This window comes from Sturnira hondurensis, unplaced genomic scaffold, assembly GCF_014824575.4.
Source record: "Sturnira hondurensis isolate 20B ecotype Veracruz unplaced genomic scaffold, ASM1482457v3 Scaffold0001872, whole genome shotgun sequence".
NCBI classification, from domain to species: Eukaryota; Metazoa; Chordata; class Mammalia; order Chiroptera; family Phyllostomidae; genus Sturnira; species Sturnira hondurensis.
The window spans coordinates 3,281,121-3,299,514 of record NW_028074503.1 but is presented as its reverse complement, the minus strand read 5'-3'; the positions used below and the strand labels follow the sequence as shown (position 1 = coordinate 3,299,514).

Below are 18,394 nucleotides of genomic sequence, written 5' to 3'. Positions count from 1 at the left end.
TAAGTTATGCTGTGTGGCAAAGAGCACCATCACAGGGTTCTTGGGTTCAAGTAATATGAGGGTTGAACTTTGTCAAGGGCATGGGGCCTTCTGTGAGTCAGAGGAAGAGTAAAGCAGGAAGAAGAAAGGTCTAAGAAAAGGAAGAATGAAGGAGAAAAGGGAATAGAATTCTCAGGGGACCACATTCACCAGTAATGGACCAAAAAAAAAAGGAAATGTAGGTATCTTCTTTGAGTATTGAGTTGTTATATCTAGAAGTCCTTGTAAACTATAAAACAAATGTTGACTTTATAATTGTAAGGCATTACTGTTTAGGCATTGCCAACAGTCAACATGTGAACCTTGGTATCTTGGTTGCTTGTTGCCTTCATGTTTGGAAACAGCTTATAGGTCCACTGGGTGTCAGTATAACACAGAATTTTCAAGAATTCAGCTCAAGAAGCCCTTCTGGCACTCTTGATCAGATAAACTATTCTCAGGGAGCAGATGTTCCCTCAATAATGCATGCTCTATTTGAAAAACAAGTGATTTAATTTAATTAGCCTCCATCTCAATAATAACAGTTCTATAAGTCACGCCAACATTTGACATGCTTCTTGTAAAATGCTTTGGCAAGTCCACAGCTCAAACAAGACACAATATTTGTGCTTATAAGTCTGTGAGATATAAATCATAAGCCCTGTAAGAATAATTATGTATCAGCACAATTTTCAAACCAGACCCTGTGGCAAATCGTCCTTCAACAGGGGCTGCAGTCTGCAGTTGTACGGTCTGTAATCTTTCCCCCTAGGACAGGGGTGTCAAACTCATTCTCACCAGGGGCCACATCAGCTTCACAGTTGCCTTCAAAGGGCTGAATGTAATTTTAGGACTGTATAGATTGTAACTACTCTTTAACTAGGGGCAAGGGACTCCTTGCTGCCACCGGATAGAAACAAGGTCCTGGCTGGATAAAACCAGGTGGAGGGCCACATTCAGCCCACGGGCCTTGTGTTTGCCACCTGTGCCCTAGGAGATGCTATGAGACCCTCTTCCACACACGCATGCACACACACACTCACTGGCCCGGCTGCTCCCCTGAGGCCCATGTACCACAGAGATCCCAGGTGCTGCCAGGACCACCTCAGGGTTTAGTTTCATCTTTCCTCCTTTGTTGGCACAAAGGGCAATGTAAGAAAAACCAGAATGGGAAGTCCAAGTGGTGCCAACTTGGGAATGAAAGTTGGGGAGAGAAAGAGTGCTTTAGTATAGTATATGCCTTCTTTGCTCTTATTTTGGAAGCATTGGCTATTTTAGAATCACACAGAGTTAGAGATATAAAGGAGGCTGTCTTAGTCAGTGTGGGCTGCTATAACAAAAATACCATAGAGAGGTGGTTTAAACAACAGAAATTTATTTCTCATGGTTCTGGAGACTGGGAAGTCCAAGATCAGGGTGCCAGCTGGTTAGGTTCTGGTGAGGGCCTCTTCTTGGTTTACAGAAAGCTGTTCTCTCAGGGGTCTTCTTATAAGGACACCAATTCCACCATAAAGGCTCCACCCTCCTGAGCTAAGTTGCCTCCTGAATTCCCCTGCTCCAAATGAGTTAGGGTTTCAATATGTGATTTTGTGGGGACACAAGTATGTAGTTCACAGTGGAGGGTCAGTTGGTAGAACCTCTGATGTAGGGGGGAGGGCTCTGTCTGCAGAGTCCCCCCAGCCATCACGGATGAGAATAACTCTACCAAGACATGATCTGCTTGGGGAGGAGAGGTGGCCAGTCTCTCAAAGGAGAAGTGCCTTGAGCCTGTTCCTCAATGGGCTTTTATTTGGTTCAATTTTCACAGGAATACAGTAACGTTCATCAATTATTGTCAGGCAGTAAGGATCAAACAGTAGATAACACTTAAAGAACGTGAGGGCTTATTTTGAGTCAGGGTCAGATAGCTGAAGAGCCATGAAACTTTAGGAAACAAACTCATTTTATGCTTTGGCCCTTATCAAAAAATTGAGGGAATTCTTAGCAAAGCAGGTTTCACAGGATTTTATGCATTCTTTTCTTAGGCCTGACTGCTGGAGCAACCTCCTATTCCTTCCCAGGGCTGCACCACCCTCTGACATTGTTTCAGGCTTAAGTCAGGCAAGGGAAGTAAGGCAGCCAAGAGATTAGGAGACTTCTCACAGACAGAATGAGGACTCAGGCTATGTCAAAGCTGAGGGGCGAGGGTCCATCACCCCCTTTTCCTATAGCCCCCCAAGTCCTTCCCTGAGGGCCTCTTCACAACCATGCCTGTCTTAGGCACATCCCTCCCTTGAGGAATCTTACTCGCCATTGGCTACCCAGTCATCCTGGGGCCAAGCAGGGTGAAGTAAAGAGGGCAGAGGTGGTGCCCCTACAAGAAAGATAAGCTTTGTCTCCTTAGTGGCTGATAGTCTCAAAGTCTCTTATTCAGCCTTAGCCACAGCTTCTGAAACTAGACAGGGTGGTTCCCAACGCTCTGGCAGGCAATTTTATAACCAGTCATACACTTGGTACATGTATCTTTGAACAGCAGTTGCACTTGTGGGAACTTACCCTGAATATTGCAAAAACATCATGAATGTCAGAAGAGAATCTATTCAAGGATAACCATTACAGCATTAGAATAGTGAAAAATAGGATTAACTTAAATTTGCAGCAGTAGCTTAGTATTAAGTGATTTATAAATTGTGAATTTTTTTTGTGAATCTGGAAAGGTGGTAAGCAGATTATAAAGCAATACACACAGTAGGACCCAATTTTTATTGAAGCACTTTTATGTGGGCATGTGGCATTGTTTGGAAGGAGACATAACAAGGTCTTAACAGTGATTATTTTGGGTAGTGGGATTGTAATCATAATATTCTTCTTGATGACCTATTTTCAATATTTTATAGCATGACTAAGTACTACTTTTTAATAAGACAATCAATACAATATACAGATGATGCATGATAAAATTGTACACCTGAATCCTATATGATTTTATTCACCAATGTTACCCCAATAAATTGAATAGAAAAAGAAAAAGAGATAAATTATTACAGAAAACAAAATAGCCTCCATTCTAAGTTTCTAAGTGCATGTCTATTGAAGAAAAACATGTTTGCTTGTTTCTTAATGCAGTTAAGTTTTTGTTGTCATAGCTATAGGATGTAACATGATTGTTATGAATGTTTATTGAATTTGAAACTGTTTGAATTCCCCATAAGTGCCATTTGGAGAGCCAGCTGGCAGGAGGTAGGTAATTTTTGCTCTCACCCCTGCCCTTGAAAACCGAGTAGCTGTAAGCACCAGTGATTCTGTTCAGGGCGTGAGGAAAGCAGACGAAGAAATGTGAATTAGAGTCACGACTGGAGTTCCCTGATGTATTTGGTTGCTATTGTTTTCCCCTTGAACCAATCTGGAGGGAGAACAGTAAATTACAAAAATAATACATGGTGACTTATTCAGCCAGTATTTGAGGGTCTGTTATGTATATACCAGGCATTTTTCTCAGTTCTGGGGGTGCTCAATGAACCAAGCAGACAAAAATCTTTGCCCTCCACTAGCTTGTATTCTGAGGGAAGTAGACAGACAAGACACATATGCCGACGGCAATATATGCTGTTTCAGAGGGTGGTAAGTGTGGAGACGAATAATGCCGGGCAAGGGGATAGATTTGTGTGCCCGTGTGCCAGTGCCCATGGTGTGGCTGGCGGCTGCTGTTTTGTATGTGGTGGGTAAGAAGGACTCATGGACAAGATGACTTTGTGAGCGGAGATCTGAATGTGTGAGAGAGTGGGCCGTGCAGGTGGCTGGAGGGAGAGGGTTCCAGGCAGAGAAAGCAGCCGCCAACCCTGAGGTGCTAGCGTCTCTGGTGAACAACAAGGAAGCCAGAATGCTTTTAGTCCACTTGTGAATGAAAACATTTTGGACACCTTTAAATACCTCAGAGAGTATTTTTAAGGCTTTTGATAAGTGTAGCCAAGGAGTACATACATACCCTCCAGAAAGATACCAATTTATATCTCACAGCCGTGAAGGAATTGATTTCATGAGCCTCATATTGGATACTAACTTGAAAAAATTCCTAGTCTTGGAAAAAACTTGATAAATCATTGTCTTAATTTAAGGTTCTTTTATTATTAGGATTATTAGGGAGATTGAGTAACTTTCTATATGTTTATTGGCCATTTATATTGTGTGCATGTGAGAGAGAGAGAGACAGGGAGAGCGAGACATGTAAAATTTCCTGGTTTTGTCCACTGACTTTTTCATTTTCCTACTTTGTTATTTTATTGTTTGTTCTAGTACAGTTGTCCCAATGTTTTCCCCTTTTACCGCCCCCTGCACCCAGCCCACCTCTCTCACCCAGTCAAATCCCCTTGATTTTGGGGGGGCAGTTGATTTTTTTCTTATTGATTTGTAAGTACTCGTTACACATTAAGGATATTAAACTCCAGCTTGTTTTATATGTTGCCGATATGTTTTCCTGGTTTGTTATGGTTTGTTAATTATATCTCAATTTTCTTTATGGTGTCTTTGGCTTTTTAAAAAAAGATCTTATTTATTTATCTTTAGAGAGGAAGGGAAGGAGAGAAGGAGAGAAATATCAGTGTATGGTTGCCTCTCGTGAGTCCCCTGCTGGGAACTGGCCTGCAACCCAGGCATGTACCCTGACTGGGAATCGAACCGCGATCCTATGGTTCTCAGGCCTGCGCTCAATCCACTGAGCTACACCAGCCAGGGCTCATGTCTTTGGCTTTTTTATGTAGGTGGATCTAACAATGTTCCTTAATGGCATCTGTCTGGGGCTACGTGTAGAAAAGCCAGAGGAGAACATTTATTGAGTGTTATGTTTTTCAAGTGCCACACGCTGCCCCAAGTACTGCATATTCATCCTTTTGGCTTGTCTTCTCAATAGCAGTCTGAGCATTATTATCCCCATTTTATAAATGAAAAAACTAAACTGAGTGCTTATTGCAGACTAGCTTTAGAGTTGGGATATAAACCTTCTGTATGAACGTTTGCCTCACCATAAAGGCACATTCCTTCCACTGCACAAAACCTCCGCTCTGTGCTTCCACCCCCCATCCCTAGATGACCTGGATGACCTAGATGACCCTTAGGTGGTGCCAGCCCTGGATAACCTGGCATAGAAGAAAGGGCACAGCCCAGAGAAATGTGTGAAGTCTGTCTGTCCCTTAGAGGTACTGGTTACAATTAGTCATCTAATTGGTGGGATGTTCCTTGGGAGTGAAAAGAGCTACTTATTCTTTCCAGTGATGTGCGTAACCATGTCATTGTTGTAAGATCATACTCTCCAGTGCCCCAAACCAGGTATGATTTCCATCTGTTATTACTGCATCTCCCTAGAAAATAATCCTCAGTTACAGTGCCTGAGAGCTAACTAGGATTTTATCGTTTTATTTCTTTCTAGAGAAATGATATTTTAAAAATATTCCAAGATGGCAAAAGCACAAAGAAACATCACTGCCCTTGTAGCTCATGTTGTTACCTTGTTTCCACAGGACTGCAAAGTAGGGCGTCTGATCTCCCTGGGTGACCACTGAAAGGTCTGACCCCGCTGTGTTGTGACGGCACATTAACAGTGGTGGAAACCTTGCAAGGCGGAAAGCTATATTCTAGTTCCTGAAGCCGCAGGTGGAAACGATTGCTCAGACTGTGTTAGTGCGGCTGTCAGTTGGCCCACTGCTCGCAGCAGAGCAGGTTCTTGGTCGGAGGGAGGCCTGCCAGTGCATTCCCATGACTGCCGGTCTGTTCACTGCCTGTCTGTGCCACTAGCTTGTACATTTCATAGGCTCAATGTTGCCTACATTTTGGGAATAAACAGTTAATGAAGAATAAGTTTGTGACGAAGTCTTCCCAAACCTTAAGAGACTCTTATTGCTGAGAATACTGGACCAAGGAGGGGGAAATAATGTTGAACAGAATACATTTGAATTTTATCTTCAAAACCAGGGGGTAAGGGAATACTACAGCATCAAATGTAAGACACATTTAATAGTGCGTTCTTGCCCGCTAGAGAACAGGGGAAGGTCCCCAGACCCTTTCATCCAATTCTCTACTCGTCCCTCAAGTTCACAATATTCAAGACTGAGTTAATGATTTCCCCAGTTAGATCTCGTCCAGTTTTTCTTATGTTGGTGCACGACCATCCATCCACTATTCAAGTTGGAAGCCTGGAAGTCATTCTCAGTGTCTCCTTTCCCTCACCTCACAGTAGAAATTATCGCCAAGTCCTACCGATTTCTCACGTTGGTCTGTTCTCTCCACCTCCATCTTCTCCTGTCCGGACCACTGCAATGTACACCTAACTGGCCTCCTACCCTCACATCCCTAACCCCATTTCAGTCTATTCTCCATACCGTAGCTAATATTTCCAACATACAAATTAGATTATACAAGGTCTGTCCAGAAAAAGTCCAGTCATTGTTAATATAACAAGAAAAGTTTGAGCGACATCAGTGTAACCTGACAGCCAAGGAGAGGGGACTGGAATGCACATGAGTGAACAATGACAACTTCACTGTACTAGTCAGTGGGGGCAGTGGGGGCTGTTGAGTGAGCGTGTGTACCGTGTGGCCACTGCACTCAAAATGACTGAGCAAGTAGGACAATGAATCTGCCTCAGTCTTTCGTAAAGCTTGAACATTCCTCTTTGGAAAATATTTGGATGACTCAGAAGCCTTGGCTATGGGCAACTTGTGATTGGCAGCTTCACCACGACAATGCACTGACTCATGCAGAGTTTTTTGCAAAACATCAAATCACCCAGTTGACTCAGCCCCGCTACAGCCCAGATTTGGCACCCTGTGACTTTTGGCTTTTCCTAAAACTGAAATCACCTTTGAAAGGGAAGAGACTTCAGACTGTTGATGGCATTCAGGAAAGTATGACAGAGCAACTGATGGCGACTGGGAGAACTGTGTGAGGTCCCCAGGTGCCTCCTCTGAAGGGGACTGAAGCACACACAGGAAGTTTGTAGTTACTCTTTCAGGTGACAGCTTCACAAGCCAGTGCCATACAGATCATGTCACTGGTAGAACGCATTTTCAGTCCAAATGCAGAAAGGGCCCACATGCCCACCAGGAAAGTTTCAAAATGTTCAGTGTGCCTACATTAAGCAGAATATTTTGGGGAGGTTTGATGGTGTTGTTGTCCACGTTATAGATGATGCAAAGCCCCTCTGTGCTGGACACAACAGTGGTCTCTCATTTTACCTTGCCAGCTCTCACTGGCTGAGAGGCAGGGGCTTCTTTAATGTCATCCCAGGCCTTAAGTTTCTTAAGAAGAAAAAACAGCCTTCTTAGTTTCTTGTAGGCTTCAATTTTATCTTCAGCCACGGAAGAAAGTTCAGGAACTTCCTCAATACGATGACCTTTAGACACGATCGGTGCTGGAAAGCCCGAGGCAGCCAGGGCAGAGCGGATAGCATATCGCTTCTGTGTTGTGTCCACTCTGTGATGCCACTGGCACCAGCTTTTTGTTGGTGCAAACACCCGGCCCCATGATACATTTTTCCAAAAGCACCGTGGCCAGAACGCCGAGTCTCACCTTGAACTCTGGGAGTTCAAGGCCCAGCTCTGCCAGTACTCCACATCTCAGCCCTGGCTTCATGACCTGCCAATTGACTGACAGCATAGAGCTGGCTGTTGTTTCTGCTTAAGTCAGTGCAAACAAAGTTGACAATATCTGGTCGAATGGGGGCCTGGAACACAGCAGGCAAAGTGATGTGTTGCCAGGCGATGCCCCCTTGTCAGAGGGCGCCAATGGCTGTGGACGAGCACATGCTGGGGTGTGGAGAGGAGAGGGCCGTTCTTCTCTCAGCCCGGGGGCTCCCACAGAAAAGCAAAACGATTTTAAATTAAGATGTAGAATTATGTATTAATTTGCTAATCTTTTGGTAAGGCTTTTATTTTATATATGAATTGTCAACTAGTATTTTCTTGACTCTTGTATAAACAACACTTAACATTTACTCTGATTTTTATTAAAATGAGAACTTTGATGCTTTGAAACAGTATGTGTGCAGAATCCTTCTCGATTTTTCATGATTTTTTATTTTCTCCTTTCATATTTGTCTTGTCCACACCTGGTTTGGCAGCAATTTTTCTAGTGATTCACATTTGTTATTGTTTTTAAGATTTGATTTATTTTTTTTTTAGGGAGAGAGGAAGGGAGGGAGAAAGAGGAGAGAAACATTGATATGTGGAAGAGAAACATTGATCAGCTGCCTCTCACATGCCCCCAAGTGGGGACCAGCCCGCTAACCAGGCGTGTGCTCTGACCAGGAATCAAACTGGTGACCTTGTGGTTTGCGGGATGACGCCCAACCCACTGAGCTAGACCAGTCAGGGCTCGCATTTGTTATTCTTAATAGCAGTTATAGTTTATGATGCTGTGTGGTAGAGGAAGGCAGTAGTCCCACTGATAAGAGATTGGGAGCTGGGCCTAGAAATGGCTCTGCAACCCACCACGTCTGCAGGTGTCCGAAGTTCTACCATTAGTGCAGGTTGCTCTGCATCCACCTTGAAGTGGGCCCCGAGTGAGAGATGGGGCAGCACCCAGGCATGAGTGCCCCTGGGCCTGCCTCAGAGTCCCCAGATGCTCACACAGCTGCCCCGTGGCATCTATCTCGCAGACGTTTCTTTGATCCAACTAGACCTGAGCATATTTTTCGTAGCTAAATTTATGTCTTTGTGTTTTCAGGGAGAAGGGTTAAATACACGATGTTCCCTAGCCATATTTTCTTTGCCTCCTGTCTGTGGCTGCTCAGATACCCTAATGTCGGAGTACATGATGTGGCAGGAGCTTTCTTTGTTTGAGGGGGAATGGAGCACGAATGTCTGGGGCCTCACTGACCTCACATTCCAAAGTCCTGGGCCTGCTGCAGCTCGGCCAGCTGCCTCTTCACCCAGCGCCCGCTTCCTTCCTTCCTCATCAGTGCTCCCTGCAGTATACACTCCAGGCTTCCTTCCAGCGTGCAGCGGGCCGTGGGCCTGGATCCTGTCTGTGTTGACCCTGACCATCCAATGGAAAAACCTTTTCCTAGAAGAGAAGCACTTGGCTGGTGTTACACTTGACCCATCAGGTTAGAGGATAGCATCTCCCTGTTTCTGTTCACCTCTTGGTTGGAAGTGCAGGCATCCGTTTCTGCCGCAGAACAGGTTACATTCCTTAGATCATTAGCTGTTTGGTCTGCTACCAAAGCAAGAGTGTGTTGTGTTTGCTGTCATTAGGTTATGAGGTCCTTGAGGCTAAAGTATAAAAGGATGGTTAAAATCTGGGGCGTTAGCATCAGGCAGACCTGAATTCAAATTCTGGCTTTGCCATTACCAACTCTTCTGACCATAGGCAAATTACTTAAACTCTTTGTGCCTCAATTTCCTCATCTGCGCAATGGGGATCATAACCATGATACTTTCCTCATGAGACTGTTGTGCAGATTTTTAAAAGGTGCGGCGCAGAAAACATTGAGCACGGTGTCTGGTTTGTAGCTCGTGCTGCAATGTCAAACAAATGTCAACGGTGATGTCGCTGTTAAGAATAATTATGGTGCTGTCAGCACCTTCCGAGTTGCTCTGAGTGTTTGCTGAGTGAATGTGTACGGGAAGTAGGGTTTAAAAGCCTAACAAGAGAATGGAAACATTTTAATGCCATGTACCCCGGGAAGCAGGTCTGACCAGGGATGGAGGGCCCGCTCATGCTGATAGAATTAACAGAGATCACTTCTTGAGCAGGCTCCGTCCCAGAAAAGCAGTTCGTTGAGTTTATTGGGGTTATTGTGTTATATCCTGCTGGGGTGGTTGCATTTGTTTATATCTACTAGTAGAATAACTCTGGGAACTTGAACTAGAGGACCAAATGCCTTTGTAACTGATGGGGAGAAGCAAGTTGCAGCCTCAGGGATATGCGCTCCACATAAAAACTGGGGTTTTGCTTTTCTTGAGGAGAGCAAGATTCTAAACTGTAATGAAAAAGCAGTTCTTGGTGTGGCCACAGTTGAATCAAGTCCTTAAAGTTCCCTGGAACCGGCATCCCAGGTTAACGGTTGAAGAAGTCAGTGCCTGGCCTCCCAGCCCAAGTTCTAGCACTGTTTTATTTCTCATTTCTGTCCTTTCACATTTTTGTTGCTTTTGTTGTGGGAGCCCAGGGCCATTTGGTGTATTGCCTAGGTAAATAGCCTTTTAACATTTTTAATAATTTGGCATACGTTCAACACTTCTGGCTACTTGAAATCTGAGGAATAATGTTCACTGCTCCTTTAAAAAATTAGGTGTGTTCTCTCTCCCAACCCACAGGAAGGCTTCTCCCTGCCCCGCTTCTCCATGCCCCGTTGGGGGGTCGGTGATGCTCAGTGGGTAGCAGAGTGGCAGGCTGTAGGTAGGACGGCTCTGTTAGCTCCCATCTCCGTCAGTAGATACAGGCCACGTCACACTTCTCCGGTCACTCAGGGATGTTTAGGTAGCTGCTGTCACTGTACTTGGTGCATCTGAAGGGTAATACCTTCCAGCTAGGTCTTTTGGACATGAAGTGACAAGTATTTTGGCTTCTTTTTTTCTTTCTAGATCTAATGTTTTGACGTGGCTTCCTGCTTCGGTGCTGTTTGTGGGCATTATCTATGCTGGTTCCAGAGCATTGTCCAGACTGGTAAGTGTCAGAGGTGTTGGGGGACAGAGCTTCTGCCTCCTGCCCCTTTGTCTTTTAACTTGCTGTGCCCGGATCAATGGGGAGCAAAGCTGTAGCCTTAATGGTGGCATAGCTAGATTGGAGAACGAGCCTTGGACTGGAGGCCAACATGGGAACTTTCACTTCCTCTCCCTGAATTAAAGACAAACAGAGAGCAGGGAAGGGCCACCTTGTTTTGTAAGATGGACAGGCACACATGGAGATGCTGGAAGAAAGAACGGCGACATTTCTGGGGTCTGTTCCAGAGAAGGACAGCCTGCTCTGCCTGAACATGGTCCATCCTCGGGAGCAGGGAGAGAGCCTGCTCCTTGCTCCCCGGGAACCGGAACCCTGCCAATGGTTCCATCGCCCAGGGCATGCTGGTTCAGTCGTGGATGTACGAGCCTGGCATAGAGTTGGTACCCAGTAACAAGGGGAGGCTAGTGAGAAAAATCTTTATTCTCCTACCATGATCCCCCTCAGGACTGAGCTCCTCAAAGGTGGTCAAGAACAAGTTTGTGAAGAACAAACTGCCTCCAGTTTCATTATGTGGAACTCCAAAAATTTAGTTATTTTGCCATCAGAAGAGAATCTGTTAATACCACCATTGACCAGAGACTCAGAGGATAGCTTAAAAATCAGTACTGGTGGTAATGCCTTTTCCTGTTTTTATGTTGACTACTAACTGTTTTTATGTATCAGAAAATGACTGCATTCTTATTTTTGGAAAAATGCAAAAGTTGCAGAAAATTCAGTCCTTTCCTGTAAAATGTGTTGTCATATTGGTTTCTGAGCTCTCAGGTATGGAAATAATAAAAAAACACACAGACAAGATCTGCCTAACTGGATCACAGTATTATTGTTAGGACAACTCCAAAGTTGCAAAATAGTGGTTGGGAATTAATAGCAGTGATTTATAAATTAAATCAACATTTTTTCCATGATTTTTAAGCTCATGAGCTTTCCAACTACTTAAGTGCAGGGGATGGTGTGTGCAGCAGGGGAGAAACGCCCTGGGTGGGCCTAAGAAATAACCCGCAGTGCATGCTGGGACTCGCCCCAGACCAGGAGGCCTGTACTGGCCTTGGGCTGTCAGACCCCTGCTGACAGACCCAGCGCTGTTGTCTTATTTTACAGCCTGTGGCCTGCAGAGGGTGCTTTCTGTCCTATAGTAGAGTAGAGCATTTGATAAAAAACAATGTGTTGTCTAAAGGCCTTTAAAATTTTTATAGGATCTGCAGAGTTGTTGATGCTAGAATTTTAAAGTTTGAATAACTAAGGTATTGTGCTAATCATAATACTTTTCATTTGTGTGGTGCTTTTCATGTTTCCAGAGTGATTTTTTTTCTGTATCTCATGGTCACCTGATAGGCTGATGATAACCACCTGACAGAGGGAGGAACTCAGGTGTGGAGAGCCTTGGTCATCTGCCTCTGGTTCTAGAAAGTGACAGCTCTTCTGAACTTTTGCCTTTTTAGATTTCCTCTTTAGGACCATGTGTGTGGGTTTTAGAACAGGCCCAGGGTATTGTAGTCACGCATAAGTTCAGACTCTTTTGGTTGCAAGTGTTGGAAAGCTCATAAACTGGTCTAAGTAAAAGGAAAATTCACTGGTTCACTCATGTGAAAAGTCAGATAGTAGATATCTGCTTCGGGCAGGGCTTGATCCAGAAGATCTAATGACATTCTCGGAATCCAGTTTCTGTCTCTCTGTCTTTTAATTCCTCTCTCTGTCTTTGCTCCATTTCTGACCTTTTGCCAGGCTCTCCTCTCATGGGTTTTGTTGACTAAAGACTCACATCCTTACAATTTTAAGTGTAATGGAAAGAGACTTTCTTCCTTGTAGCTCCTGTGAGAGTCCCTGGATTCGTGCTGGCTGGATCTACAAGATCTGAAAGCTGACCAGGAACATGAAATCATGCTGATTGGCCCTGGACCAAGGCCTCCCTCAACCAGTCACTGTGGCTGGAGAGACTCAGAGTGCTGTTTAGCCAGGCATGGCTATACAGGATCTCTACCGGGGTCCCACAGACTGGGAGAGGGTATGGCAGAGCCTCCATATTGGGAGATTTACCAAAAGAAGGGATAAGGATATGAGGTGGAAAAAAAACCTCTCAAAAGTCCATCATAAATGTCCATCATAAATGTCTGGTATGTTCTCAGGATATGGGCAGTTCCATGATCTGGAAAATGTTTCTCGAAGTGTGGCGCCCAGGCAGTGTGGGTCTGTGGGCTCTGTGTTACCTGCCCACAGGACAGGTACCTCAACTTCTGCACTGACCATGCTGTTCAGCTGAACTGACTTTTATTTTTACAGCAATACCTTTTGTAGAAGAGAGCAAAGAATTGATTTCCATTCTGGTGTGAGCTGCTTGTCTTCTTGAGGACCAGCACTTTGGGTGGCTTTGACCTGTAGCACCGCTTCCTCTAATGGGCAAAAAGAATCTGCCACAGGTCAAGCCCTTTGAGCAAAGGGGAAATGGCCAAAAACTCAAATATACCAATTAGGGAAGAGGACGCCAGGGAGGAGACACACATTGTCTTGTAGGTGAAATAAATGAACCCGGCCTATTTTTTGTTTTCTGAGTTTTTGGTTTTCACACGGTTGCTTAACACTTCAGAGTGGATTAAACATGAGGCCCTTGTACAGGTTGTGGTAGATGGAAAACGGGCACATCAGTGCGCTGGCGCCCAGCTGTCGGTTTAATGGATCCGCGAGGAATTTTGGGGAAAGCGCTCAGTTAAAATCCATGGGTGCACAGCACTCTCTGCTGGTCAAGGCCTCCTTTCTCTGACGAGACAGAAGCTCTGTCCTGATGTGCAACCCCTGGGAGGAAGCTGGTTTAACTGCCGAGATCCTGTGGGGACAGTACTTTGTTGACTTTTCCACCTGAAACTTACAACTATAAGGGAAATAAACTCCTGGCTTCAGCAAATGTTTATTGAGGGTCTTCTATGTGCTGGGGGCTTAATGACAAATCCCAGTTCCTGACCTTGAGGAACTGCAAGGGGAGTCACTTGGTTGTGTGAGAACAGCCACGGTGAATATGCAGTGTTAGTATGTGTCGGGCACTTCCCAGAGCCAGCCTCTGTGACTGGATGAAGTCGGACTCAATTACTCCCACTTACAGAGGAGGAAACTGAGATGCAGATTCTTGGCCAAAGTCAACAGCTAGTTGTAAATGTTAAAGCGGAGATACAAACCCAAGCCCTTCGACTTCACAGCACACCTCCAAAGCTGGCCCTGTTTCCTCCCTAACTTTCATGAACCAGAGATCAGCCCATCTGGACTGAGCAGGGCAAAGGGGAGAGGAACCGCATTGTTCTCCCTCCTATTGGGGCAAGTAGAAGAAGGCGTCTACTCTGCTTCTCCAGCTTCCCTGCCCTTGAACAAGGTTACAATGATGACGGCTCTGATGGCATGAGTGCCAGTCTTTGGAGGGACAGGACAGTCTTGTTATAACTCTTGTTATAATTTTCTGGTCAGAGCCGTGTCAGCAGGACTAGGTTGCCTCCAAGCCCATGCCGGTGAGTGTTTAGAACAGGTGTGCAAAGTCATGTACCAGGGACCTGTCTAGGGAGAGAGAGGCTGTGCCGGTGGTGGTGATTCGGCTCCTCAAACGGTGCAGCCTCCGTGCTGGGGGAAGCAGGGTCAGAGGTTGGAGAGGCTTTGCAGATCTAAGTTAAGGCATCCTAAACTGGCCTGGGCTTGGCTCGGTCGCAGTTCTTTGATCTTGGTCCTTCCCTAATTGCTCATCAGGGGTTCTGTCTTCTGTGAGCACAACATTCACTCAACACGTTGGGATGGAGATTAGATGGGGGTGTTGCTGAGGAAAGGCAGGTGGAGTGAGTAAGTTACTCCGTTAAGCAAACTGGAGCCCATAGATCATGTAAAGGAGCTTGGATCCACAAAGGAAAAGAATGCAAATGTGAGTGGAGAGTGGAGACTCTTCCCCCAGTGTTGCCTGTCCTTGCTGGTTAGAGGCAGCTCTCTTCTTTCATGTTGTTTCTTCCCAGAGCGGAACAGAGTCCAACCGCAAGGATGGCTTATAAAACTGTGGGCTGCCTGGCAAGTCAGTAGCCCCTTCCTCTGGGCTTGAGTTACCTACCTGTTCTACTGAAGATGTTCTCCATAATCCCTATAAAATGACTTATTAAAAATGGGGCTCCAAGGGGAAAACTTCACCACATTGGAGTGGGCAATGATTTCTTGCATAGGATAACAAAGACACAGTCACCAAAAGAAAAAATAGACACACTGGACTTCATCAAGGTGAAAGCTCGGTGCACCAAAGGACACTGTCAGCGGAGTAAAAGGGCAACCCACAGGATGGGAGAAAATATTTGCAAATCATTTTTCTGATAAGGGATTAATACCCAGAATATATAGGAAACTCAACAACAAAAACCAAACAACCTGATTCAAAAATGGGCAAAGGACTTAATAGACATTTCTCCAAAGAAGATAATTAAATGGGCAATAAACCCATCAACATCATTGCTCATTAGGGAAGTGCAAATCAAAATTATAATGAGATACCACTCCATACTTATTACATTGGCTATTATCAATGGTACAGAAAGTGAGAAGTATTGGTGCGGATGTGGACGACTTGGAACCCGCATGCGTTGCTGTTAGGAAAGGGAAGTGGCGCATCTGCTGTGGAAAACAGTGCAGCAGAGCCTCAAAAACTTAAACATGGGGATTTGTATACTGGTGCTCATAGCAGCATTATTTGCATTAGCCAGAAAGTGGAAGCAGCCCAAGTGTCCGTGGATGGATTAATGGATAAACAAAATGGTAGATGCACAAAAGGGGGTATTATTCAGCCTTAGAAAGGAAGGAAGTTCTGACACGTACTACAGGTATGTCTAACCTTTTGGCATCCCTGGGCCACACTGGAAGAACAGGAGTTGTCTTGGGCCGCACATTAAATACATTGCGGCACGTAAATCGCCAAAACATGTCATAATGTATTAAGTAAATGTATGATTTTGTGAGGGCCACAGGTGGGACACCCATGTTGGATGACCTTTGAGGACATAATAGTAAGTGATGAGCCAGTTATATATGAGCCAATTACACAATGATAAATACTGTGTAAGTCCACTTGTATGAGGTACCTAGAGTAGTCAAACACATAGAGGCAGAGAGTAGAATGGTGCTTGCCAGGGCGGGGCAGGGTGTGGTGGAGAGCAGAATGGTGGGTTAGTATTTAATAGGTACAGAGTTTTAGTTGTGCAAGATGAAAAATGTTTGGAGGCGGATGTTGGTGGTGATGGTTGCACAAGAGGATTAACGTGCTTATTGCCACTGAACTGTACACTTAAAAATGGTTAAAATTGTAAATTTCATATGTGTACTTCTCCACAATTTAAAACATTTATTTATTTGTAAAAACCCTGGGATCCAATTGAGGTTTTCTTGAGGATTATATGAGGAGGGGGGATAATAATGTTGTCTCACTTGCCTCACTCAAAACTCCTTTGAGTGCTATAGGATATGTGTGTTTATTTCTACATACGTGGGCAAAAGAGAGAGAGAAACAGTCACGCACTGAGAGTGTGTCCTCTGTTCTCTCCCCTTCATTTGTGTCCCCAGGTGAGCCAGCTGGAGAGCTGATGCTGCCCTTTCAGCCTCTTCTCATTCCCATGCACCTGGCCCCACTGGAGGAGCTCCTGGTGTTTTAAGATGCTTGTTTTTCATATGGCAAGACCCCTAAACCTGGGTGATGTCCACATGAAGGACTGAGATGACTTCTAAGCTGGTGCTGGGGACACACTGAGACAGAGGGGAGTCTGGTCCTCTGGCCTTAAGGACTTTGCCATCTAATGACAGAATAATAAAATGAATGTAAATGGACACTCACATTTATTTCATGCAAATCAACTTATAAATGTATTCATTTATCCATACACATGTACAGGCATGTGCTAGTACCATATCATCCTCCAAAAGGGGTATCTGGTGGCCTAAAAGAGTAATTATGATGAAAATAATATAAATATTTTTATAAATAGAGTTTTAAAAGAAATCTAGGTAAAGAGTAACCGAAGAACTAGATGGTGTCACAGGGACACTGAACACAGAGGAATTTATGCTGTCATGTTTTACCAAACAGATCTAGTTGGGCCCTGACTTCAGCTCTCTGCAGCCAGATGAAGTCACAGACTCGGTGCTTGGAGGACAATAGCAGGGGCTTGCTGACCACAAGCGAAGCTCTTCCTTGCTCTCAGGTCCTCAGTCCTCATAAAGGGTAGACAGGGCTACTTAGTGAGGTGGGGTTCAGTAACGACTTTATAACGAACACAGTGCTAACCTGGTTTCTAGGATTCATGATGCATGTTTAAGGCAGGATGACCTAGTGTAATTCAGTAGGAGCAGTTTTCTGGGGGTAAAACCACTGCTTTCTAGTTTTCTGGCTCCCTTCACGGGGGCGGGGGGCATACTCCCTTTAGGTGGTCTTCTGGGAGCATTGTTTCTGGCATGCACAATTTTAATAAAAATTGGGCAGCCGAGAGTTCCAAGTTACATTTTTTTTTGGTCAAGTGCCTGGAGTGCAATTATTCTATATTGCAGATTAATGCCACACCCACACATTGAAAAGTCACCCCAAAGGAAGGCAGGGTGGACATTCTTATACAGCTATTAGAAGGGGTCATCAGAGTGACCCAAGGCGGTGCCGGTGAGTAGGGCCATGCACGTCCATAGCAATCTGTTCTATGTCAGTCTAACACCTGGACAAATAACAATCACATCTTCAGAACTCCACTCTGGGAAGCACGGGAATAATAAACATTTTAAAGTAACAGTTACCAATGTCTCTTCACAGTCAGAGAAAAATTTCCAATGGTACATGGATGGGGTGTCAAATTTTGAGCAAACAGACTCTCATAGTTGCAAATTGTGCTCTTAAGTAACTGCCAATGCAGTACAGTTTAATTTGTTCAATTACATTTTGTGTCAAAAATGATGGCTTTATGGTAGTTGGTCTTGGGCCATTTTCCCCAGTGGAAGAGAGTAGGGCCTTTTGTTGTTGAGGCCATTCTGAGAGTCTTGACAGTGTGGAACACACGCTTGGTTTTCTGTTCTCTTCAGCAGGAAACAGGTATCTAGATCGCCCAAATATTAAGAGGCAGGTCACAAAAAGATCCAGAATATGTCCCTTTATTTTCTCATCTGTGTGGCGGTGATGTAACAGTATTATCTTCACAGAGGTATTATGAAGATTAAATATGTAAAAGCAGTTAGAACAGTGTCTGGCACATAATATGCATTCAATATACCTTAGCTAGTATTGTTGCTGTTATCATTTCTCAGAGTTTTTGTCAGATTTGACAAAATAAGTCCTGCTGACCCTCATTCCATAATGACAGTAAAGGGCTGGTTTTCTAAAGGAACTAGTCTCTAGCAGGTCCCTGAACTATTTGTAGAGATCAGCCTGAGGCTGGTGCCCAGAGTCAGAGGCCACGGAAACAACCAGTAGTTAAATTCACACACCACCTTAGTTTTGTGTTTGATAGATCTCTGTGGAGGCTGATACCGTCAACTGTACAATTACTGTTTCTCAACTAGAAAAGAAATGGCTCGAGGAATTCACGTGTACTTTTTTTAAGTAGAAATGGACTATATTCCTTTAAAAAACGTCAGAGTTTATTCTGTGTTCAAGCATTTGAGATCATATGATCAGTTGTATTCCTGGAGGAAGCGGACTGGCAGGATT

General features: G+C 44.5%; 1 protein-coding gene and 1 pseudogene across 2 annotated transcripts in view; one reads left to right on the top strand and one right to left on the bottom strand.

Annotated features, from left to right (window-relative positions):
• SLC35D4 (solute carrier family 35 member D4) overlaps positions 1 to 18,394 on the top strand; it is a 114,091-nt gene that overhangs the window by 14,782 nt on the left and 80,915 nt on the right. For both annotated transcript variants that reach the window (XM_037031914.1, XM_037031919.1), the window contains exon 4: positions 10,572 to 10,653. In XM_037031914.1, the coding sequence (XP_036887809.1) occupies positions 10,572 to 10,653 (82 nt within the window). The remainder of the gene's footprint in view (positions 1 to 10,571; positions 10,654 to 18,394) is intronic.
• On the bottom strand, positions 7,010 to 9,032 carry LOC118979988 (60S ribosomal protein L4-like; annotated as a pseudogene).